This window comes from Sturnira hondurensis, unplaced genomic scaffold (genome assembly GCF_014824575.4).
Source record: "Sturnira hondurensis isolate 20B ecotype Veracruz unplaced genomic scaffold, ASM1482457v3 Scaffold0005279, whole genome shotgun sequence".
NCBI classification, from domain to species: domain Eukaryota; kingdom Metazoa; phylum Chordata; class Mammalia; order Chiroptera; family Phyllostomidae; genus Sturnira; species Sturnira hondurensis.
Window position 1 is genome coordinate 14104360 of NW_028077910.1, and position 25391 is coordinate 14129750.

The 25391-nt window shown below is 37.4% G+C and overlaps 1 protein-coding gene across 1 annotated transcript in view; it reads left to right on the plus strand.

Moving 5' to 3' along the window:
- Positions 1-25391, plus strand: part of IFT80 (intraflagellar transport 80) — a 111952-nt gene that overhangs the window by 59535 nt on the left and 27026 nt on the right. The window contains exons 9-11 of the mRNA XM_037046640.1: positions 9162-9341; positions 20188-20306; positions 22571-22645. Coding sequence (XP_036902535.1) covers positions 9162-9341; positions 20188-20306; positions 22571-22645 — 374 coding nt within the window. The remainder of the gene's footprint in view (positions 1-9161; positions 9342-20187; positions 20307-22570; positions 22646-25391) is intronic.

Genomic DNA, 25391 nt, shown 5'->3' on the forward strand with positions numbered 1-25391 from the left:
AACAAAAAATGAAAAAATAATACCCGTAGTCATAAAATCAAATATTTTCATTTTTTATGCACCTTACAAGTCTTTGAGCAGGTTTTTACACAGTTATGATTACTATATTTTATATATCCTTTTACTTTTAGTATTGATGTTAAATACTTATTTTAGCTCAATATTATGGCCTAGAAACACTATTAAACTATGAAAACAAAGCATGAGTATAATTTTAATAAAAAGAGATTGAGGGGGAAAGATAATGGGAGAGGCAGCATTTTTTAAACAATTGAGATATAACGTATATAGTATCTTACATGTACAGCTCGGTAAATTTTTATATAATGTAAATACCCAGGAAACCACCACCCATGTTGATAATAGAGCGTTATTAACAACCCAGAAATTTCCTTTGTGGCTCCCTTCAGTCAGTTACCCTCCATAGTAACTGGCTTCTGTCACTTTCAAAGATGAGTTTCACCTGTTTTCAACTTTGTAATAAGTTGAATCATACAGTATTTGCACTTTTGTGACTGACTTTTTCTGGTCAATCATGTCTGTGAGATCTCTCCATGTCGTTGAGTATAGTGGTACAGTTTTTGAATCTTCTCTAATCTCCCCATAAAACAAAGAAAATCAGAGATCATAAACTTTAAAACCCACAAACAACTACAATGAAACTAGGTGACACTGTATACCTGCAAACTTCCAAATACACGTTGTTTTCCCAAGTGCTAATGGCAGGCACAAGTGGTATCAGAATCTGTGTGTGAAGAAGCAAAGGAAAGGCAACCAGGCTTCTCAGACCAGGAGAAAAGAAAAACTCGCCAAATCGCCGTAAGCACCTGCTGGATCCAATTCTAAGTGGGTGTGTGGGAAGGGCCATGTTGGGGTCTCACAGCTCTGTAGCTGTGCAGACCTAATGTACTCTCGAAACCAACAAATCAAGCTTCCTGCCAGGACCAAACCCTGCCCTGAGCAGAAATGTCCAGGAGTAAAATCCAGATTGATCAGAATGGAGAAAATTGAGCAAAAAAGATAGGAAGTCCCAATAAAAATGGAGGAAAGAAGTAAAAGATGGTCTCAAAAAAAATGGAGTGTTTTTTTTTTAAATCACCATGAGAAAGCAAAAGAAGAGAGAACTCTGGAGCTATCCTGGTGGAAAATTCTTTCCTTTCAAAAGAATAACAAAAACCATTTCACTTAAAAATGAGCAGCAGAACAGGATCGCAGTCACATTACATAGTAATGCCAGAGACAGTGAAAGCATGCCATAATAAGACAAGCACTGCAATGTTGAAGGATATTAAGAATATTATAAAAGCTGTGAAATAACCATATAAATCAGAACTAAGAAAATTTAACTAGAGAAGAAGAAATTTTGTATTTTTAAATTTTATGTATTTATTTTATTTTATGTAATTTTTATTTTATGTAGAGAGGGGAGGGAGAGAGGGAAAGAATCATCAATGTGTGAGAGAAACATCAGCTGTTGCCTCCTGCAGGCCCCAACTGGGGACCTGGCCTGAAACCTAAGCATGTGCCGTGATCAGGAATCCAACCAGTGGCCTTTCAGTTTGCAGGCCAACGAGCAATCCACTGAGCCACACCAACCAGGGTGAGAATGGGAAATTTTTAAGGAGAGATATCAGGACTCAGGAGAGAATTATAGAAAAGGAAAAATTATTACAAAAGTGAAGACCAAACTAGAAGGAATATGAGAGCAAAAAACCATCATGGATAATGCCTTAAAGTAAATAGAATGTGGAACAGGAAGCAAGGAAATGGCAAAAGACACAAGGTTATTTTTTTTAAATACTTTATTTATTTTTTGAGAGAGGGGAAGGGACGGAGAAAGCATGGGAGAGAAACATCAGTGTGTGGTTCCACCCAGCACTTGCCCTTTTGCCAATCACCTCACACTCTGTATGTCACTGGTGACCTTCCAGCTGTTCCCTGGTGGTAAATCCCAGAGGGGTGGGTCTGCATAAGTCCTAAGTCTGTTGTGGGCCTTATAAGAGGAGTCTCTTGAGAATCCCACAGTCTCCTCTGCTGCCCCAACTCCCACAGGTTTTTAGAGCCAGAAGTTATGTGGACTTATCTTCTGGCACTGGAGTCCTGGGCTGGGTGCTGCAGTCTGGGACTGGGATACCTGGCTCCCAAGATATCCCTCTCAATTTTTATCTACCACACGTGGATGTGGGACTGCCTGTTCCATGTCGCCACACCTCTCTGCCTCTTCGTGCCTCTCTGTGCCCATCCGTGTCTCTGTCCCTCCGACCCGTCTGGGTGAATGTGGCTTCTTTAAATTCTTGGTTTTCAGACTTCCATGCAGCTCAATTTTCTGATGAATCTGGGTGATATTTGTTTTGTAGTCTAGTCGTGCTTTTTGCTATAGTTCGAGGAAGCAAAGCCTGTTTACCTACATCTCCATCTTGATTCTGTCATCAGACTTTGATAGCAATAGGTTATATGAGAAGACAATAGATTAGCATAAGATACTAAAAAACAAAAGAATAGGTAAGCCAAAGGTTTTATATCCAGCCATTCTAACATTTAAGTATAAAGGTCATAAACAAACTGAAATAAACTGGTATGTAGGAATTTAAGGAATGTTGTTCTCATGAGTGTTTAGAGGAGTCTAGCAGGAAATTAGCTTCAGATTAACAACATGACTAGGGACATAGTAAATTAAGGAGTGGTCATGAGCACCAAGTATATACTCATCAGTAGAACTAAGACAAAATGATGTCGGTGAAGAATATAGTATAGTATGTATTGGCTGTAAGTCATTAACATGGCAAAATGGGAGGATGAGAAAGTATATGAAAAGTAGCCCTGGTCAGGCTATTCAGTTGGGTGGAGCACTGTGCCATGTACCAAGAGGTTGCAGGTTCAATACCTGGTCACGGCACAGATCTAGGTTGTGGTTTTGGTCCCCGGTCGGGTACATATGGGAAGCAACTAATTGATGTTTCTCAGATGGATGTTTCTCTCTCTCATAGAGATGTTTCTCTCTTCCCCCCAAATCTATATAAACATATCCTCAGGTGAGGATTTTTAAAAAGTAGAATAAACTTACTAATTATGTTTCCAGGTATTAATTTGGGAATAAAAGGATATTACCTAAAATCAGATATGGGTAAGAGGAGAGGGGTAGGATATCTCCTAATTTTTGTATTGCTTATAGTAGACAACCAATAGGAAAATACCCCAAAATGTGGCATGGTGGTAAGGGTATTTTTATAAAAATAGTTAGTATAAAGGTAATCATTAGATTAAAAATAGAAACCTTTCTGAATACTAAAATACATTCTAAAAAAGAGGAAGAGCAAATTAAATAGACCACATATGAAAGACACATGTATATACATAGGCATTACATAAAAACTGTCAATGGCAATAAAAGAATGTATGTGTTCATATACTATAGTAGATAATATCTGGTATATTTTTAGACATATTTGTAGCACTGCTCCTGCCTGTTTTAGGTAAATGCTGATGTCTGCACACACGCACACACATTGTAGAAAGATATAAGGATAAAATGTAGAATAAAAGACAATTTATAGGGGAAAGAAAATGGGGAAGGTATATATATAAATTTAAGTTTGGAACTGTGTGAATATTTTACATAACTATAAAACAAAATTAAAGTTTTAGAAAACAATTACTAAAACTGAAAAGTAAATGAAATAAATGAGCCTAATTGTATTTAGTTGTATGTGTAACTACACAGAGAGGAGCCGTTCTAAATAACTGAATGATTTGGTTGTCTGCTCCTTGTGCTCACAGTAGAGACTCAATAGAAAATCACCCCGCCACTTGGAAAACAGTTTGGCAGTTCCTCAAACGTAGAGTCACCATAGACCCAGCAATTCCACTCCTAGGTGTGTGTGTACCCAGAGAGACAAAAGCATATGTCCACACAAAAGCCTGTACACAAATGTTCATAGTAGCATTGTTCATAATAGCCAAAAAGTTGAAAATCCCACATGCCCATCAAATGATGAATGGAGAAACAAAATGTTATGTTTATACAATATTTGGCAGTCAAAAGGGATGAAGCACTGACACATGCTACAACATGGGGGACCCTTGAAAACATTGTGCTAAGTAAAAGAAGCCAGTCACAAAAGCCACCTAGTGTATTATTCCATTTATATGAAATGGCAGGAGTAGAAAATGAGAATAGATTAGCGGTTGCCACAGGGTGGGGTACAGGGGTAATGGGAGTGCTGCTCATGGGTCGGTTTCTTTTTGTGGTGATAAAAATGTTCTGAAATTACGTAGTGGTGATGGTTGTATAACCCCGTACTAAAAACCCACTGAGTTCTGTACTTTAAAATGATGAATTTTATAGTGTGTGAACTGTATCGCAATGTTGTTATTTTTTAAAAAAGGAAATAGGCTTAAGGGCAAAAAAATGGAAAAAAAACCCCTTGCAATCGTGATTTTAGTATTATTATTTTGAGCGTTTGTATTAGTTCTCTGAAGAACTGGGATTTTTGCTAGGTGAAGGGACATACTGAGGTAGGATTGGTTAGGATAAGTGGAAATTCTGTAGTTCCTGGGTTTGAATAGAAAGTGTCAGTTTGAGTTCCTGAAAAGGATTCCTTAGTTCTGCTCATTAAAAAGTCCTAGAAAAGCAATGAGCACCTTCAGTAGCAGTAAGAACTCCTAGCACTTGAGGGTTTTCTCTCGGTACCACCTTCCACATTTCTGTAAAATGAGCTAGAGCCCATTGGTGAAAAGGCTGATTCCAGGTGTGGGTCAGGAATGTGGGTCAGGAAAGTGACCCAGGAATGTGGGTCAGGAAGTATGAAATACGAACCTGGCACGTTTTGTCAAACTAGAAAACAAGGAAAAGAGAGCAAAGACTACAAGATTCTGTGAAAAAGACTAAAGAACCAACTTAAAGGGATCCCACTGGTTAAAATTGGGCTAATTGGAGCATTATACATATTTATTATAATACATCAAATATGTTAAAATTAGTGAATTCATGATACTGAGCAGTAACATTTATTGGTGACATTTGGAGGTTACGAGGGAATCAACTTAATTCCGTTTACCCATTACCCAGCTTCCAATAACTGCCAACTAATGGCTAATTCTTACCTCATCTGTGCCACCACATACTTCTCCATGGCTCGGATTATTTTGAGCAAATCCCTGACATCATGTGATTTCATCACTAAACATTTCCACGCATTACTTTTAAAAACAGAGGCTTTTAGCCATGGCTGGTGTGGCTTAGTGAGTGCTGGCCCACAAACTGAAAGGTGGTCAGTTTGATTCCCAGGCAGGGCACGTGCCTGCGTTGTGGACCAGGTCCTAGTTGTGGGTGTGCGAGAGGCAGCCAAGAGCTGTATCAAATTTTTCTCCCTCTCTTCCCCTCTCTCTAAAAAGTAAATAAAATCTTTAAAAAGTAAAATTAAAATGTAACTTGTATAACATTATTAAACCTAAAAATAATGAACAGTGTTCATTGTTCGTTGAGTAATTCCTTGAAATTTTCCAGTATCCAGTCACTGTTCAAATTTTCCCAATTGTCTTGTTTTTCAGTTGGTTGGAACTGAGATGCAAATAAGGTAGTTATTGTGATTGGCTGACAAATCTTTTAGATCTCTTGATTTGTGAGTTCCCCTTCTGCATCTTTTTTCCCCTTGCATTTTTCTATAGTTGAAGAAACTGAGTCACGTCCTGTAGGTCCCTGCAGTCTGGATTTTGGATGTTTAAAATTCTAATAATAAAAAAGGAAAAAAACAGATTGATGAATGTAAGAAACCAAATTTACACATAACTGTGAAAAGCTGGTTTAGAGGCTAAGAAGGAGGTCACATGGTTTTCTGAAGCGTTAGCAGGTGGATTGGCCAGGTGTTCACAGTGAGCCAACTTCATGATAGTCTGAAACCAAAGTATGGAGTTCACTTTCTCTTGAACAGTGGCTCTACATTAAAATCAGAGAATTTTAAAGACATAGTCAGACATACCCCCAAGAGATTCTGGATTTAACTGGTTGAATTCATGGGCTTTGGTATTTTTTTTAAACTTTCCCAGGTGAATTCTAAAGTGTAGCCAGAGTTGCAAACCAGTATCCTAACCTTTACACATTTAAGTATCTCCTGAAGAACTTGTTAAAAGTTTCCTGGCCTGAGTATGAAGGACACCTGGACAAAAACTAGGGGGGGTGGAAATGGGAGGGAGGTGGGGAACACTGAGGGGGTGGGCTGGGATGGGAGCAAAAGACAGAGAACTGTACTTGGACACCAATTAAAGTTTAAAAAAAAAACACAAAAAACCTTTGCTAAGACTAAAAAAGAAGAAAGTTTCCTGGCCCCCATCCCCTAGAGGATCAGATACTCTAGGATCTGGTGGGACTGGTTAATTTGCATTTCTAACAAGATCACTCAAGATAGAGATGCTGCCGGTCTGAGCACACTATGAGTTACATTATCTGAAAGTAGGGGATAGTTAGGTAGTAGAAAGAGGTAACGGTAAGTGGAGGGTATTTGAAAATTCATCTTCAGGGCTCTTACTGCTAGAACTACACTACATTATATCTGGGGAAGCTACCTCATTCTATTCTGAAGGGTAGAAATGCAGTCCTGAATGCAATATTCCTTGGCATATTTGGAGAAGAGATTAGACTGTTAAAGTCTCTTTAAAAGCACAAATGATAAATAGGTCATTTGATTTACAAATAAAAATCATCAAATTTACTGACTGGACAAACTATAACCCTGTCCTCCCAAATTTATTAACTATTAAAGACCTGTTTTCTGGTGATTTGCTTGTGCTGTATGTTTTTTTATTCTTACTACAGTAATCTGAAAAAGAAGTAACTTCTTAAATTTAAAAATAATTAATATAACAGGTATATCATGATTTATGTTCTTTGAAAATTTGGGGGGGGATAAGTTGCGTGTTGCAGATTTTATTCTTGTTGGTTTATGTGGGCTGTGAAAGAAGTCAGAGGAATACAGGGTAATAGTAATCTGAACATTTTATTTTCTTAAGATCAGGGATGAGTTTTTAGATATTTGTGTGTTCAATTTGAGTCAGATGGTTCTTTCTAATTCTTTGAGTGTTTTAAAATCATACTTTAAATAGTTTTAAAATATGAATCTAAGGTTTTAAAATAAGTTCTCTCTCTGTTCCATCTACACCATAAAGAATAGACTAGATTTATTAATAGAATGAATGAGATGTGCCATAAGCCTGATCCAAGCCATTAAGTATGACATGTTATCAAACTGAGTTTCATTTGTCTATATCAGCCACTTTGTATGTAAAGTAGTAGTCATGTTGTAGTTTATAATTCTCATTTGTCAGAACAAATGGGTTAGTTTCATTTTATTGCCCAAAGCAGATGATTAGTCTGCTTGCTGTCTACACTGATTTATTTTATTTTATTTATTTATTTTTAATATATTTTCTTGATTATACCATTACAGTTGTTCTATTTCCCTCCTTCATTCCCCTCTACCCACACACCCCCTCCCCCACCATTCCCCCCTTAGTTTATTTTTAAAAAGAGGACCTCAAGTATTACATATATTCCTTTTTTGAACTTACTCTTAATTTCAGAAAGGGAAGTTTCTAATATTTTCATGCTGCTGATGTAGTAAAGTCTGGTTTGTTTATTACCACCTCCTTGACAACTCAATCATTGGCCCTTTTACTTAAGGAACAGAAGTCTGAAGGGGGTGTTTAGGATTGTATTTAGGAACTTTGATTGTATTTAGGAACTTTTATTGGGGATATAAAACCTTGTTTTATAGTTGTATGAATGAGTAAATCTTTTTTTGTATTTTTGCCATTTCCTCCACATTTTTGTCAATAAGCCCATAGCTAATAATATTGAAAAAATGTATAGAACAAAAATAAATATTCACCCAAGAGAAACAATAGCAACAAAATATCAAGACAATTTGACTACAGGCTATAGGGTTGGAAGAATGGAAAGGGAAGTGTGTAAGTTTAGTCAAGTAAATAAACCATCCTTCTAGCTGTTGAGAGAGGGAAATTCCCCTCCTTTACTTCCTCTTCAGTTCTTACTACTAATAAAATTGACAAAACACCAGGTTAAGAGAAAAAAACATATGTCCATACGTGAGATCATCAGTGATACTCAGGCAAATGATTGAAGCAGCCAGCTTTTTATACTTTTAGACAAACAATGAATTTGTGGAGAATTGACAGAATAAGCCTGAGGTTTGGGGTACACATTAGTAAGGAATCTAAACAAAAAGAGGCCTTGGGGGGCATATTAGTAAAACATAATAAGGTGTTTTTAAAGAGGCTCTCAGCTCAGGAGGGTTCCTTGACTCCAGCAGTTAGGGTGTGTCACCCCCTCAGAGCCCGAAAGGCACCTCTCATGCGGAGCTTTCTGCATTCAGAGTGCCCTTCTCACAGCAGCTGCTTTTCAAGTAACTTTAATTCTTGGTAATCAGCACGCCATTGTGAGATATTTGGGGGTGGCTTGCCCTGGGTCCTGAAATAGCAAATACGTATTTGCATCTGAAAAATGAAAGAAAATGCATATAAGACCATCTTTCAAAGTTTTTTTCCTACTGTCTTATACACACACACCCTTCTTTTTTTTCCTTCCAGCTAATGCTTATTGGATACCTCTAGGTAATATTCTCACATAGATAGGTCTTGGAAGAGTTTGTACGTACTGCCTTCTGAAAAAAAAAGATCAATTTACCTGTACTTTCACAATTTAAAGTGTATATCAAAGATGTTTTAGTTATATTATGTTCAGTTTCAATTTGTAATGACATTCTTGAAATATGATTGGAAATTCTTAGATGTAGGGATTATAAAGATCCTTGAGAATTAATAGTAGATGTCTTGGTTTTTTTTCTAGAATTTTTGTATGTACCCATCCAGTATTGTTACTTAAAAGTAATAATATGATTCAAAATGGTGTGGGCACTTTGCAGTTCTTGAGAGATTTTAAACATGTTACATGTTTCATACATATTCTACTATGTACTTTAAACTTACATGTTTTGTTTAGTACACTATGATTCAATAACAAAAATATTTCTTAATACTTATAGAATGAAGACTTTTCAAAAAATTATCTTACTGTTAACATATGCGTAATTTAAAACTTAAAATCTTTTAAAACTAAATTGGCTTCTCTCTTGTTCTCTCTTTCCCAGTGGTCGTACGCCTTAGAGAAGCCCAGCACGGGCAGCATATTTAATATTGCGTGGTCGGTCGATGGCACTCAGGTCGCCGGAGCCTGCGGAAATGGGCATGTCGTTTTTGCACACGTGGTGGAGCAGCGTTGGGAGTGGAAAAACTTCCAAGTAACTTTAACCAAAAGAAGGACTATGCAGGTACGATTAGGGTTCATGGTGGGTTAAACCTGCTTCTTTTCCCATTAGTTTGCTACACAGATTATGGAATTATTTTCCTTAATTATATTTAAATTAAGTTTATAGAAATTCAGTCACATCAGATGTATTTTAACTATACTACTAGTGACTTTTTTATGATATAAGGTAAGAACCTTTCACTAATATAGACCCTGAGTGCCCACAGCTGCTGCGGTTATGGGGTCGATCAGGGATAGTGAAACATGAGGCATTTAGAAAATGTGCAGATTTGGCCGAAGAGGGAGGGAGGAAGCTCTGATAAATTAGATTTAGTTCCTGCACCTAATGCCAAGGTAGGACTAATCTTCTCATCACATCAGGGTTACATTATTTATTTATAGTTGTATGAGTTTATTTAACCTTATTTTTTTTTTTCCTTTTAAGAATTACCTAAGGCAAGCCAAAATGGGAAAATAATAGGAAGTTCTTATTGGGAATTAGGAAGAAAAACAGGTAATTTTGGAGTGAAATACTTCGCAGATTAAGACAGAAAGGTTGGGGTGCAGAAAGGGGAGGCAAGGGGAAATGTTTCACAGGGAGAGAACATCAGAGGGAGGGATTCTCTATTTAGTTGTCAGCCTCCTACCTACACTGCACTGTATTTCGCTTGTCTTTATTTCCCCTGGACTAGAAGACCTGGTCCAATGCCTTGTGTATAGTAAGCACTCAACAGATATTTTGAAAGTTAACTGATGAAAGGTAGGGGGAAGAGGCCAAAGACAGTGTGCCAATGGCAAAGCCTCTGCCAAAGAAAGGGGAACTTGACCTTCTTCCTCCTCTTTCTCCTGTCAGTATCAGTTGCCCCTATCTTCAGTATTCAGAATTCAGATGGTCATAAATTCTATAAAAATTTGGAAGCATATATCTTGTGATCTTTTGGACAGATCTATTCCATTATTCTTTAGTCTAAGTATCCAAATTTTTAAATTTGGATAATGTGGTCACCATATTCATAATGATTTGGTACACTAGAATTTTTCTCCATTTTGTTTACTTATTTTTAAATTTTTAAACTTATTATTATGGAATATTTAAAACATATATAAAAGTAGAATAGTCTAATGAATCTCTATCACTCATTGCTGAGCCTCAACCCATGATCAGACCTGTCCCATTTATGTCCATGTGTATATTCTCCCGTTAGAAGTGACATCTCATCACTTTCACCATATTTAATTCATTAGAAGCAATCTCCTACATGGTCCAGTCCGCACGCAAATGGAGAGACTTGCACAAGGATGTTAATACCAACAGGTTAAGATCATTAAGAGCCACTTTACAAGTTACCAGACATACATACCCTTATTTATATATTTATAATTCAGAATTGCACTACTTAACTAATGCAGCTTTCCACATGCAATGGAAAATAAACCCATCTCCTCCCTAAAAGAAGATAATTCAGATTCATCCAGTTATCCCATCCACTTCAAACTTCTGGTCCGGAACATTATAAATAAACGTGAATTTTAATTATTCTCCTCACTCTCCCCATGTTCCCAATTTACAATGATGAGGCTGAAAACAGTGGAAGAGGGAAGAAGGGAAAATAACACAATGATTAACCAGGTCCATAGCTGAAATACAGCTGGCCGGGAATATCCTGAGACCCTGAGACCCTTTTTCGTAGCAGTAGAGTTAGTTTCTTGGTTAATTTCATAACTCTAGTTTGCCTTTCTGGGATAGTCTCCTACTTTAGAGGATTTCCTTTTGGGGGACTAGACATTTTAGTAGCCCATTTAGTTTTATTTTCAGTCCCTAATGGAAGCAGGTGGACATTTCTTTGTTTGTTTTTAATTCAGACAACCTGCACAATAATATTTAGAAAATCCTAATAACTAGCCCCATGTTGGTGCAACTTCTTTTCTTCCTCCACTCCTCTGCCTCCCCTGTGGTAAGCATCAGCTTGTTCTCTGTATCTGTGGGTCCGTTTCTATTTCATTTTGTTTATTCATTTGGTGGGGTTTTTTATTATTTCCATGTATATAACTAAGTCATGCAGTATTTTTCTTTGTCTGACCTATTTCATTGAGCATAATATATTCTAGGTCTCTCCATGTTGCAAATGGCAATATTCATTCTTTTTTCTTGCTGAGTAACATTTCATAACAAATCGCACCTTCTTTATCCCTGCATCTACCAATGGGCACCTAGGTTGCTTCCATATATTGTCTATGGTAAATAATGCTGCAGTGAACATGAGGGTACATATATCTTTTCAAATTAGTGTTTTTGTTTTCTTTGTGTAAATAGCCGGGAGTGGAAGTTGCCCACTTACTTTTGTTGAGGTCAGGGTCATGGATTGCCATAGAGATGGAATAATCACAACTGTTTGTTTGCTTGGATTTATAGACTTTTACAGTATCCTTAGAAGCTGAGTAGACTGTTGGTTGACTTATATTTCATTAACTTAGAAACCAGAGGTCACGTTGAATCGTGGTTCTGGAATCTAGACCTTACCTGGCAGTAGGCTACATCGCCTCACTCCCTGTTATCAGCTTTTGTGTGACTCAACAACCTTGAAGGGAGAAGGTTTCTTAATCAGCTCCTTACCTCTAGACTGTAGCTCAGTGGGTATTTTTCCCCCAAAAGGGATAGTTGATGTCTTTGTTAGGAGGAAGTGCCTGGAAGGGAGAGAGTACAAGTATAGGAGTTGAGGCATTTCTCAAGTCTCAAGCTTACCTCTTTCCCACCACTCTTAATTTAGCATAAGCCACAACTTTGATTTTTAATAGTTGTACAAGTTCAGGATTATTTGAATCTTAGTCATTCTATCTCCTGTAAAGATAAGAGTTAATAATAGGTTTTGAGAATTAAGTGAGATAATGTGTGTAAAACAAAAATAAATGGTAGCTGTTACTATGATTTAGCTATCTATAGGATTAAACAGGTATGTTGGAAATGTGGAAACAGAATCTTTGGATTTATGTAAATCTGGGGATTCTAAATATCCTGTTCAGGTGATATAAGTATCAAGAGGTTAATTCTGAACCTGCCCTGAATTGAACAGAGTAATAGATGCAAGTTATAATCCTCTCAGAACACTTTTGATGTCGAATTTGCTGTAGTTGGGACGTTTTAACAGCAATCATCAGTGTAGCTTTAGGGGTTTTTTAGAGATTTTATTTATTTTAGCTTACTGGGACTTCTGTCCAAGATGGAGGTGTAGGTAGACACACCGTGCCTCCTTGCACAACCAAAATAAAGACAACAAAAATTTAGAAACCAAGTAACAACCAGAACTGACATAAAATTGAACTGTATGGAAGTTGGACAGCCAAGGAGCTGAATTAGACACATTCATCCAGACTGGTAGGTGGGACAGAGTCGGGCAGCTGAGTGGAGAAGGGTTGTGGCACAAGAAGCAGTGACACCAGCCACGAAAGGCACCCTGGGCGTGCAGGCAGCGGCTGGAAGACCCTAAGCGCAGGGTGGCAATGGGCAAAAATGCCCAGCGAGGCAGCAATTGTGAAGCAAAGCAGTGCGCACAAGGTGACTGGCTGACGGGCAGCGGTCCCACATTTATGCACAGATAACTGGGGAGCGAGACAGACCAAGCAACCCAGGGTCCCTGTGCTGGGAAATAAAGCTTCAAAACTCTGATTGAAAACAACTGTGGGGGTTGATACCCAGGAGAGACTCCCAGCCTCACAGTAGAGTTTGTTGGAAAGACCCACAGGGTCCTAGAACGCACATAAGCCCACCCACATGGGAATCAGCACCAGAAAGGCCCAGTTTGCTTGGGGGAAGTGAGGAAAGGGACTAAGGTCCACAGAGAGCAGAGCAAGCGCCATTGTTCCCTCTTGGACCCCGCCGCCATGTACAGCATCACAACCCAGTGACTGGGTTTCCCTGCCCTGGTGAACACCTAAGGGTGTGCCCCTCATACGTAACAGGTGGGACAAGACCAGAAAAATGGCCCAAATGGAAGAACAGATCAAAGCTCCAGAAATAATACAACTAAGAGACCAGGAGACAGCCAACCTATCAGATGCACAGTTCAAAACACTGGTGATCAGGATGCTCACAGAACTGGTTGATTTTGGTCGCAAATTAGATGAAAAAATGAAGGCTGCACTAAGTGAAATGAAGGAAAATGTACAGGGAACTAATAGTGATGGGAAGAAAAGTGGGACTCAAATCTATGGAGTAGACCAGAAGGAAGAAACAAACAACCAAACAGAAAAGAATGAAGGACATCTTCAAGACCTGGAAGAACCTCCAGGACATCTTTAAACATTCCAACATCCGAATTATAGGGGTATCAGAAGGGGAAGAGGAAGAGCAACAAGTGGAAAACTTATTTGAACAAATAATAAAGGAGAACTTCCCCAATCTGGCAAAGGAAATAGACTTCCGGGAAGTCCAGGAAGCTCAGAGAGTCCCAAAGAAGGTGGACCCAAAGAGGAACACACCAAGGCACATCATCATTAAGTCACCCAAGATAAAAATGAAGGACAGAATCCTAGAAGCAGCAAGAGATAAGGAGACAGTCACCTACAAAGGAGTTCCCATCAGACTGTCAGTGGATTTCTCAAAAGAGACCTTACAGGCAAGAAGGGGCTGGAAAGAAGTATTCCAAGTCATGAAAGAAAAGGACCTACGTCCAAGATTGCTCTATCCAGCAAAGCTTTCATTTAGAATGGAAGGGCAAATAAAGTGCTTCTCAGATAAGGTCAAGTTAAAGGAGTTCATCATCACCAGGCCCTTATTATATGAAATGTTAAAGGGCCTTATCTAAGAAAAAATAGTTAAAAAACATGTATAGTAAAATGAGAGCAAACTCACAATTATTAACAACCACACCTAAAACAAAAACAAACTAAGCAAACCACTAGAACAGGAACAGAACCACAGAAATGGAGATCACATGGAGGGATAGCAACAGGGGAGTAGGAGGAGGAGAGAGGGGAAAAGGGTACAGAGAACAAGTAGCATAGATGGTAGGTAGAAAATAAGTAGGGGCAGGGCAAGAATAGTGTGGGAAATGTAAAACCTGAGAACTTAAGACACATGGACATGAACTAAAGGAGGGGAATGTGGGTAGGAGAGGGTGTGCAGACTGGAGGGGAATGAAGGGAGGAAATAGGACAACTGTAATAGCATAATTAATAAAGTATATTTTTAAAAGATTTTATTTATTTATTTTTAGAGAAAGGAGAAGGGAGGGAGAAAGACAGGGAGAGAAACATCAATGTGTGGTTGCCTCACATGGTTCCCACTGGGGACCTGGCCTGCAGCCCAGGCATGTGCCCTGACTGGGAATCAAACTGGCGACCCTTTGGTTCACAGCTAGTGCTCAATCCACCGAGCTAAACCAGCCAGGACTAATTTTTTTTTTACGGCTAGCATTTTTTACCCTGTTTGGTTCTAGTGTTCCCGATTCACACACACACACAAGAATTCTTCCATGTGAAGCTTTAGGCAAATACGAATTTAAGAAATCTGTTTATAATTTATAATGTTAATAATTTATATAGGCAGAAGTCTATACGATTGGGTTTTTAAATATTGAATTTTTCTAGGCCTATATTAAGAGCAAGTTTGTTTCACTGGGTATCATTGCTATAAAGAAACTACCATATAACTTCCTTTAAAAACTTTTATTTCATTCCATTATCTTTAAAATGTTTTTAGGAAAGGATGGCATTTTGGACCTTTTAAAAAGTTTCTGGGAGTCAGACTTCTAGTGAAGATGGTGTCATAAGTTCATACTTGGAAGGAATAGATATACCTTTGGCTCCAAAGACATCAATAATATATGAAAAAATATTTTTTAAATGTCTTATGTGGACTCAAAAAACAAGATAAACATTTCTGTGGACCAGAATGGAACAGAAATGCAGAGTGTGGGATGCGGGCTCTGACCTGCTTGACCCCAGGCCCAGAAGCAGGCGGGCAAAGGCAGTGAGGGAGGGGCTGCCGCTAATGGAACTAAAAGCACCTGAAGTGAGACAGATGGCCTGATCCAGGTCTCCGTTTGAAATCGGAGCGTGGGGATCTGTGGGGTAGCCCTCTTCTCCCCATCATGCAAGAAGACTTTTAAAAGCCTAGGATTAAAGAGAGATTCACAGGGTCACCACCTGTAGCCATGACTTGCTCAGTGCCAGGGGCCTGGTCCCCGAGACCTAGAGCTGAGCACACCTCTGTGGCCTCGCAGACAGATAGAGCTCAGCCTTTTCGTTCAAGGCACTCTTCACATTTTTGTTCTAAGTAAAAACCAGCTCCCTAAGGCCAGTGTTTCTCTTACAGCCTTCTCAAGTTGAGGTGTTTTTCTTCTTTGTGCCAAGCATTACTGGGTCCGGAGGTTGGAGCAAGTGTCTCCCTTACCCCCCAGTGCTGATTCCAGGCCACAACACCTTCTTCCTCCCTGAAGGACTCCGGCCCCCTTGACTTCCTGCTGTCGGACTGTTCCCCTTTCTTGCAGTCATTTCCCCACCCATTGAAGAGTGAAGTGAACATAGTCCTTTTCTTTGATGTTTCTATCATTCTCTTTCAAATAAAAAAAGAAAGAAAAAGAAATAGTAAGTTCAAAGTCTAATGGGGAGTTATATAATAGATGAATCAGACTGACAACCAGAACACACTAATCGATCTAATGATACCACGGGTCCTGGTATCCCTCTTTTTTATTAAGAATTTTTAAAATGTGTAACAGATAGGAGCTATTTTTAGTTTAACATAACCATAATACTAGTTCACATTTTTCTAGTTGTCTACTGAATGTCTCCTGAACGTCCCATTTCTCTATTTGTTTGTCTGTTTATATATTTTTACTGTTTGCTTGTTTGTATCAGGAAACTAAGTCCACATTGCATTTAATTCATTTGTCCTTTCAGTCTTTTAAAATCTGGAACAATGCCTCTTTGAGCCTTGATAATGACTGCTTTGTAGGAGGTGCTGTGCGCCTCCCATTGCATCACATCAGGAGACACATGTCTGCTTATTTCTCTTTCAGTGATTTGCAAATCGATTAGTGGGTCTGGTTGTCAGTCTGATTCATCTATTATATGACTCCCCATTAGACTTTGAACTTACTATTTCTTTTTCTTTCTTTTTTTATTTTAAAGAGAATGATAGAAACATCAATGTGTGATTGCCTCCCGTGTGCCCCCTACTGGGGACCTGGCCTGCAACCCAGGCAGGTGCCCTGACTGAAAATCCAAGTGGCAACCCTTTGGTTTGCAGGCCCGTGCTCAATCTACTGAGCTACACCAGCCAGGGCTTAACTTAATGTTTCTATTAGCTACAGATGAGATGATACTTGTCAAGAGTCATGTTTCATTGGGGGTTATTAAATGTTAATTTGTAATTCTATCATTCCTTCTATATTTATTAGCTAAAAATTTTGTCAAAGACTTTACCTCGTCAACCATTTGGTTACCCTGAGGTGAGACAAAATTTTCATTATTTTCCTTCATTTATCAGTTTTTGTATAATGAGTTGATTTTCTAGTGTATCCAGTTAGTTTCTTTTCTGTTGTTGTTGATGATGTTATCATTATAAATTCGCAGATTTGAGCATTTTTGCTGTGTTTCAATCCATTGCAGTTATTATTCTCTTTAATGTTCAAGTGGCTTTGGCTAATTTGGTTCTGTGTTCTTTTTTCTTTTTCTTTTTTAAATTTAATTTTTATTGTATTTTTTTCAATTACCATTTAGTCCCTTTTGCCCCTCCTCCCCACAGCAATCACCTGATCTTAGTAGTTTGCTTGCATTACTGACAAGATGTTCTAACTCCTCTTACACATTGTCAGTTCCAGATTGGAAATCAGCCATTTTTCCAAGAAGGGCTTGTTCCTTTTGGAGGGGAATGTTATTTAGAGGCTGTGACCCAGGTGCTAGGTGTGCTCATTTTTACTAGTTTGATCATTACTTCTAGATAAAATGTATTTATTTTTGACATAAAAATATGTCATGAGCGTATGCTGAGGCCTCAAGTTCAAATTTTAGATTATAGAGTTTTACTCATTTTTTTATTTGAAGCTCTTTTATAAGAAAATTTGGTGCCTGGAGAAATTAATGGTGCACTATATATATAGATGTATACATATATCTCTATATATTTCTATCCATCTATATATATATGGCACAAATAACACCCCTTTTTATTATTACAAAATCATAAGCCTGTAATTCTGTAACATGACAATATCACACTTAAGCACACCATATGACATTTTAGGTGAAATGTTAAAATTGCTGTCTATCTCATGCGAGGCATTCACGTACCCTGCCAACCACACTCCAGCAGACCTCACTTCTGCTGGACCCTGTCAAGCAGACCTCACTTCTTCCATCTGGAACAGGAAGTAAGGCCTGTGCGAGTGTGGCAGGTAGGGTGACAACATGGGTATAATAATTATATAGTTTTCATTTCAACATTTCACCTAAAATGTCATATACTATATCATATACTATTCTTGAATGTGATACTATTATATTATAGAATTACATGCTTGTAACTTTGTAATGAAAAGATATTTATAATAAAAAGGGGGTGTTATTTGTGCTGGACCCTGTATATGTCTCCTAAAATATGTTTCAAATAATCAATATTATTCTAATAATATGTTACTAAATACTATTTTGGATTTTTTGTTTTATTTTTTAATATAAACAAACCCATATATCTCCATATCCTCCCCTTTATTAAATAAAAGGTATTATACTATACACACTGTTTTGTGTCTTGCATTTTTAACTTAATCATATATATTGGAGAGCACTCCATAGATGTCTCTATTCCTCTTACAGCAGTACGCTGTTCCACTTTGTGAATGTACCTATCCTGTACTGATAGTCGGGCTGTTCTAGTCGGTTGCTGTTACCGTTAGTGCTGTGTGTAGTAATAGACTTGTGTGTATGTTATCTCATAGTTTTGCTGGTTTATCTTTGGGCTAGAATTCTAGAAGTAAGATTACTGGGTGAAGGAATATATGTGTATATAATTTTGCTCTTTATTGTTGTGATAATAGTTTGGTGGTGTTGGGAGTTGAGGAGCAGATAAAAAAAATATATGTGCCTTATAGATAGAAGTACTTCCAAGAAATATTTATAAGAAGTTTGGCTTTGTCCTCTTATCTTCTTTCCCATGCCTTGCCATTATTCATTAATGCTGTAATTGCCACAGAACGCTGTATTTAGAAAGGTGATATGTTGAGGAGAAGTACTGATTACAAATTAATTTTTTTTCTTTTTAACTCTTTCTATAATATCTTACCCATTTTTCTACTGACCAGAGATTAGGTAAATTTAATTTGCCCAACATTTTCCCAAATTTTTTGCAGATTGTCAATCAAGTTTGGGATTTTTGGCCTATACTACCAACTGTTAAAAGTCTCAGAAATTTGATTCTGTTCAAAACATTTATAACCATTTTGACTGTCAAAGCCAAATGTCCTTTTGTTAGTTGGTGATGAACTTTCTTATATGTCGTCTCTGTGTTTTTACATGTGGAGATACTTTCTCTCCTTAGTGCAGCCTGGCTTTTTTCACTATGCAGTTGGTTTCTTGACTAATACATCTTACTCTACTTTTGATTTTTGAAGTTATTATCTCTCTTTTTTTTAGAACTTAAATTTAAAGTAATATCTAACACTAAAAAAGATATATGAGGTCTGTCCAGAAGGTATTCAGCCATGTAATGTGAGAAATAGAAACTTTTATTGTAGAATATACAAGATACAAGAAACATTGTACCTAGGACAATGACGCCTCAGTCCCCTTCACAGTAGGTACTTAGGGACCTCACACAGTTCTCCCAGTTGCCTTCAGCTGCCCTGTTGTATTTTCCTGAATCTCTTTGATGGTCTGAAATCTCTTCCCTTTCAAAGGTGATTTTAGTTTTAAGAAGCCAGAAGTCAGAGGTTGCCAAATCTTGGCTAGTGTGGGGCTGATTCCCCTGGCTAATTTGATGTTTCGCCAAAAACTCTACATGAGACGTGATGCAAAAGCAGGCGCATTGTTGTGATGAAGCTGCCAATCACCAGTTTCCCACAGCTGTGGCCCTCTGAATCATCCTAATAGTTTCGGGAGAGGAATGTTCAAGCTTAACACAATATTTGATGCAGATTCATTGCTCTACTCTCTCAGTCATTTTGAATGTAATGGCCACACAGTATGTATGCTCACTCAATGGTGTCTATAACCCCCACTGACTAGTACAGTGAAGTTGTCATTGTTCACCTATGCACGTTCCAGTCCACTCTCCTTGGCTTCCAGGATACATCAATGCTGCACAAACTATTCTCGTTTTGTTAACAGTGACTGGACTTTCTCCAGACAGACCCATATACTTACCTTTCTGGACAGAAATTATATAGGATGGGGCAAAAGTAGGTTTGCGGTTGTCAGTATACAAAACAGGATATTCTTGTATTATTATGTATTAATTATTATATTATTTTTCATATGAACAACTGTAAACCTGCTTCTGCTCCACCCTGTATAGTAGTCTCTTTCTAACTCCTGTCTGCCACACTCCTTGGACTGTATCTCAGGGTTATAGCATTTTTCACCTATTGCTCCATTGCTACATCATTCAGATTGGCTTGCAGGTTAGAAATCTCTATACATCTTTTTCTGTTTATTTCCCAAAGACTTTCTGTGTCTGTAATTTTGTTGGTTGGTTTTTATACCTAAACATGCCATCTAATGTCTAGTTCCTATTGAATTCTTTTTTATATGATTGGGCAATCAATCATGAGAGCATTGAATTTTTTTGTTTTTCAAAATCTTGTGAACATCTAATAAAAGGTTGATGTATTTTAATGTTGTTTGTTGGAATTTCATTTTTCCTTGTTTAGGTTCGTAATGTTCTTAATGATGCGGTGGATTTACTGGAATTCCGTGATAGAGTCATTAAAGCATCTTTGAACTATGCACACTTAGTTGTTTCAACGTCTCTTCAATGTTATGTGTTCTCGTAAGTATCTTGCTTTTCTTAAAAACACAGAGTTTTGTCTGTGATGAGAAATGTTTCTTTTGTTTTTTGGTTTTTTTTAATTTATTCTATTACAGTTGTCCCATTTTTCCCCTTTGCCCTCTTCTACCCAGACCACTCCCACTCCCAGTTAATTCCCAGACTGTTGTCCATGTCCATGGGTCATACATGCATGTTCTTTGACTACTCCCTTCCCATTGTTTTCACCACTATCCACCTCTCGCCACCCCTTTGGACGCTGTCAGTCTGTTCTATGCCAGAAACCCAATTGCCATAGTAGTTCCAACACAGAGATTACATTTTTTCTTGATTCTTAAAAAATACCAGATTTGATAGGGGAATTAGGGAGTCGGAGATAGGGGAAGGAGTTTAGAAGAGTAACACAGCCCAGGGAGAGGCACCAACAGGACCAAACATCCAAGTGAGAAACTTCAGGATGTCTTTGGGAAATAAGGTAGATAGGGATGGTAACTAATGCTGGAATGAGTTTATTTATTTTTTTAAAGAAATGGGAAGTACAGCTTTTTATTTATTTATTTATCTTTAGAGGGGAAGGAGAGAGGGAGAGAAACATCAATGTATGGTTGCCTTTTGTGCGTCCCCTGCTGGTAGTTAGCCTGCAAGGAACCAGCCTGCAACCCAGGCATGTGCCCTGACTGGGAATCGAACTGCAATCATCTGGTTTGCAGGCCCGCGCTCAATCCACTGAGCTACGCCAGCCAGGGCTTAGGAATGTATTTTTAATCTTTTACAACAACATGGTTTGAACTTACCTTTCTCAAAATCTCACCTATCCTGAACTTCATCCCAAACAAGAGTGAGAAAAAGTGAGCTGTGAGCACTGAAAATAGATCTAGTAAAGTTTGTGAATCAGAGGTTAAAGATCACTTTCCATTTCTTGCATCTTCTAGATTTGAATATGAAATTGAAAGCATTGCTTCTCCCCCTGGCTGGTGTGGTTCAGTGAGCTGAGTGCCAGCCTGGGAACCAGAAGTCACTCGTTCAATTCCCGATCGGGCCACAAGCCCTGGTTGCTGGCCAGGGCCCCTGTTGGGGGGGATCAATGTTTTACACACTGATGTTTTGTCCCTGCTTCTCCTTCCCTTCCTCACTCTCTAAACAGTAAATAAAATCTTTAAGAAATAATAAATAAATAAATGTGAGCTTAAGAGCCAAGACCTTTAAAAAAATAAAGGCTTGCTTCTATGAAAATAATTGAGAGAGATTGAGAATACATAGGAGTAATAAAAAGTATTTTAAATTGTGAAACAACCAATTTTATGGAGATAGGTTTTTCAGGTTGTAAATGTTCTCTCTACCCATCCTTATCTTTGAATCATATTACACTATAAAAACTAAAGGAGTTATTTGTTCATTTATTCATCTACTTAATTAATAAGTACTTATATAATACTTTACAGTTTTGTTTATTTTTTTAAAGATTTTATTTATTTTTCTTTAGAGGGGAAGGGAAGGAGAGAGGGAGAGAAATATCAATGTATGGTTGCCTCTCATGCATTCCCTCCTGGGAACTGGCCTGCAACGCAGGCATGTGCCCTGACTGGGAATCGAACGGCGATCCTCTGGTTCGAGGGCCTGTGCTCAATTACTTTACAGTTTATAGAGTGCTTCACAAACATCTGTTTGGGAGACCTGTAGGAAAAAATAATCGCGTTTACCATGTTATTGTTATTATAGTTTGTTTGTTCAGTATCTTCTATATAACAGGTCATTAGCTAAACACTTAGGTAAACTGTTATTATCTTCATTTTACAAATAAAGAAATTGATGCTTAGGGGATTAAGTTTATTAAGATTTGGCCTACAGTCGTAAAACCAGATTTCTAACCCTGAGCTAGTAAGCCAAAAACCCATCCTCTTTTCACTGTGCCATACTGCTACTATTTTTCAGGTAAGAAACATTAGATAAGTTGCCCAAATCACAAAGCTGATAAATGACAGAATTTGTACACAGAATATAAAAATTGTTCAATTCATTTATTGTGATTCCTCTGAGAACTTTTATCGAATGGTCCCTGTGTCCTAGGTGCTAGGGACCGAGTCTGCATTCTAGTGGAGGAAACAGAAGTCAAGGGAATAGTTTCAGAACAATGTGCCAACTGCTGTAATAGAAACATATACTAAGTTATTGTGAAACTGAAACCACTTAAAGTAAGCACCGGTCTTCTTATAAAAAGTATTTGGTATTTTAAATGTTAATAAATATCCATTTTATTTATCTTCTAGTACAAAGAACTGGAACACACCACTTATATTTGATCTCAAAGAAGGAACTGTTAGTTTAATTCTGCAGGCAGAAAGGTAATTTGTTTATCATGTTTGATTATTGAATTTGGGGTTATGATACTTCAGATCACAACAAAGCACTCTTTAGAGCATGCTGTTCACAGAATGACATTGTGCAATAGTCATTAGTTATCAATCTGTTTTTTCTATTTATTTTAAGAGAAAAAAGTCAGAGGATATATCCATTTACTGTATTAAAATTAAAGTTGAGATTTAAAAGTTACTTATTTAAAACGATGAGAATAAACTTATTAGAAGTAAACATCAGAATAATGACATGAGAAAATGAGAGTGAAACAGGCAAATTGATATGAAATAGTTTTGGCTTTGTGGTCCCTTTATTTTCTGTTCTCTTCTGTTTTTGTTTTTAAATATTGGTTGAAACTCATGGATTTTATGAGCCACTACTTGTTTTTGACACGAAGTTTGAGAAATAATGTTCTCTTCCAAAACCTTCAGTGTATACAGGGCTAAGAAACTCCAACCCAATTAACTAGAGTAAAGATGAAATAGCTATCACTCAGGAATCAGTACTTTTCCTTGAAAATGATCAGTCTTTACAGTGATACACGACTGAATCACAGTTCAAAGTTAGAAAGCTACAACCCAGTAAATTCTCGAATAAAGTATAAAAATATAGCAGACAATTGTAAAATAGCTACCTATTAAAATATTTGCACTAAACCATGTATTTTATTCCTCATCCCTTTTTTCTATTACTCACCACCTAGGCAGCTCTTAATAGTGTTTATTACCAGGTTTTCTAGCCCGTGGCCTTTTATAAGTAGCAAACCAGCTGAGGAAGGGTGCCGGTGGGCTGTTAGAGGCTGGCTCGATGACAGGCAGAAAAGTGACTGCCTGGCCAGGGAGCAGGAGAGTGCTTACAGCACAGAACCGTGTAGCAGAGTGGCACAGTTCGGTTGATGCACCAACAGGTTCTCGTGAGTCAGAGCTATCAGTTAACTAGTTATTGAAGAGTACGGTCATCATATGGATGACTTGGATGGACCAGGAAAATAATTGTGTCAAATTTTGTATCATCTGTTTAATGAAAGTGAGTGTACGGTTTATTTATTTATTTAGTTATTTCATACATTTTTTTAAAAAGACATCTTTGCCACTTAAGATGTGAGCTGTCTAAAAAACCCTATTTCTGAAATTCTTTTTACTCAAACAGTTCCAGATAAATTGATATATTTATATATGTGTTTATTGAATATGTCCTCAGTAAAGGCATGTGTCAGTGGAATAAATTATTAGGTAATTAAAGAACATTTTACTCAGTGCCTGTTGCTGGCCTTATTTGTACATTTTGTTATGTTTGCCACTTGAAACAGTGTTTATTTTCAAGGAGATTAGGAGCTGTGATATCTTGTTTAGAAGAGAAAACGCTTTTAGTACTGATGCTAAGAAAGAATATATCCCAATATGATGTGTTACTTTGTCAACATTAGCTAATATATGCTAGTGTATGAGTTCCAAACCCTTTAATTAAATAAACTATGCTTTAATGCTCAAGTATTAATTTAATTAAAGTGTATGTGAGGGGTGACCCCCAAAAACCAGACTTTATTTATTAAAAAATACTTATTTATTACTACATGTTTAAACTTCAGTCACCTTCAAAGTACCCTCCATTTGATGCAATACACCTATCAAGACGTTTTTACCACTGTTCAAAATAGTTTTTGATCTTGTCTATTTTGATGTCTTTTAGTGACATCTTCCGTTTTTTGTTTCACCTCTTCTATATCAGCAAAACATTTTCCTTTGAGGATTTTTAGGGCTTTTTTCATCCAAGAAAACAAAAAAAAGTCACTTAAGGCAAGATTAGGTGAACAGGAAGGGTAGGGCATAAGGGTCATGCAATTTTTTTGGTCAAAAACTGCTGAACACTCAGCGCAATGTGGACAGGTGCACTCATAAATCACCCATTATGAACTGGGCAAATGTGTTGAAAGTGTCTTCAAAAAATTTCACTGAGCCGAATGCAGCCTCTCACAATATTGCCAGTTGGTATGCTGATACAGATGTGTTCCTAGAATACTCACCTAGCAGGGGGAAAGCCTTTACTACAAGGGGCCTGACCTCCAGAAGATAATTCCAGTTTTTTTGGGGGGGTACCCCCGACATGTATTGGGGCTTTATTTTATACTAACTCTTCATTGGGTTTGGTGTTTATTTCCTATTTGTTTCCAAAACAGGAGAGAGCAATTAGCAACGACTGAGTCAAGAATTAGTTCTGAATCAAGGATATTAAAATCTTGAACATAAGATTTTAAAAATGTAATAATGTGTTCAGTATTGAAGAAATAAGCACTTCAGTATGGCAGTCATAGGAGTGTAAATCAATACAACCTTTCCAAGGGCAGTTTAACAATATATATATTAAAATTTTAACAGTATAGGGCCTTCGATCCAATAACTGCATTTCTAGAAATTGTACCAAGGGAATAAGTAGACATACAGAAATGTGTATAGACTCTAGGCATTCTTTAGAACAGTAAATAATTTGAAATAAAAGTCTGTTAGGAATGAATGAACTAAGTAAAGTTATAGTATATTCATACTTTATTTGCTATAAGTTATCTTTATGGAAGAAGGATTGCAAGAGGTCTTTTGATTTCTCTGTGTTCTTTAAGTTGTACTTTTGCAATGTTTATAAATTTTCTTTTTTGTATTTATTTATTAAATTTTATTTTTTTAAAGATTTTATTTATTTATCTTTAGATGGGCAGGGAAGGAGAGAAATATCAATGTA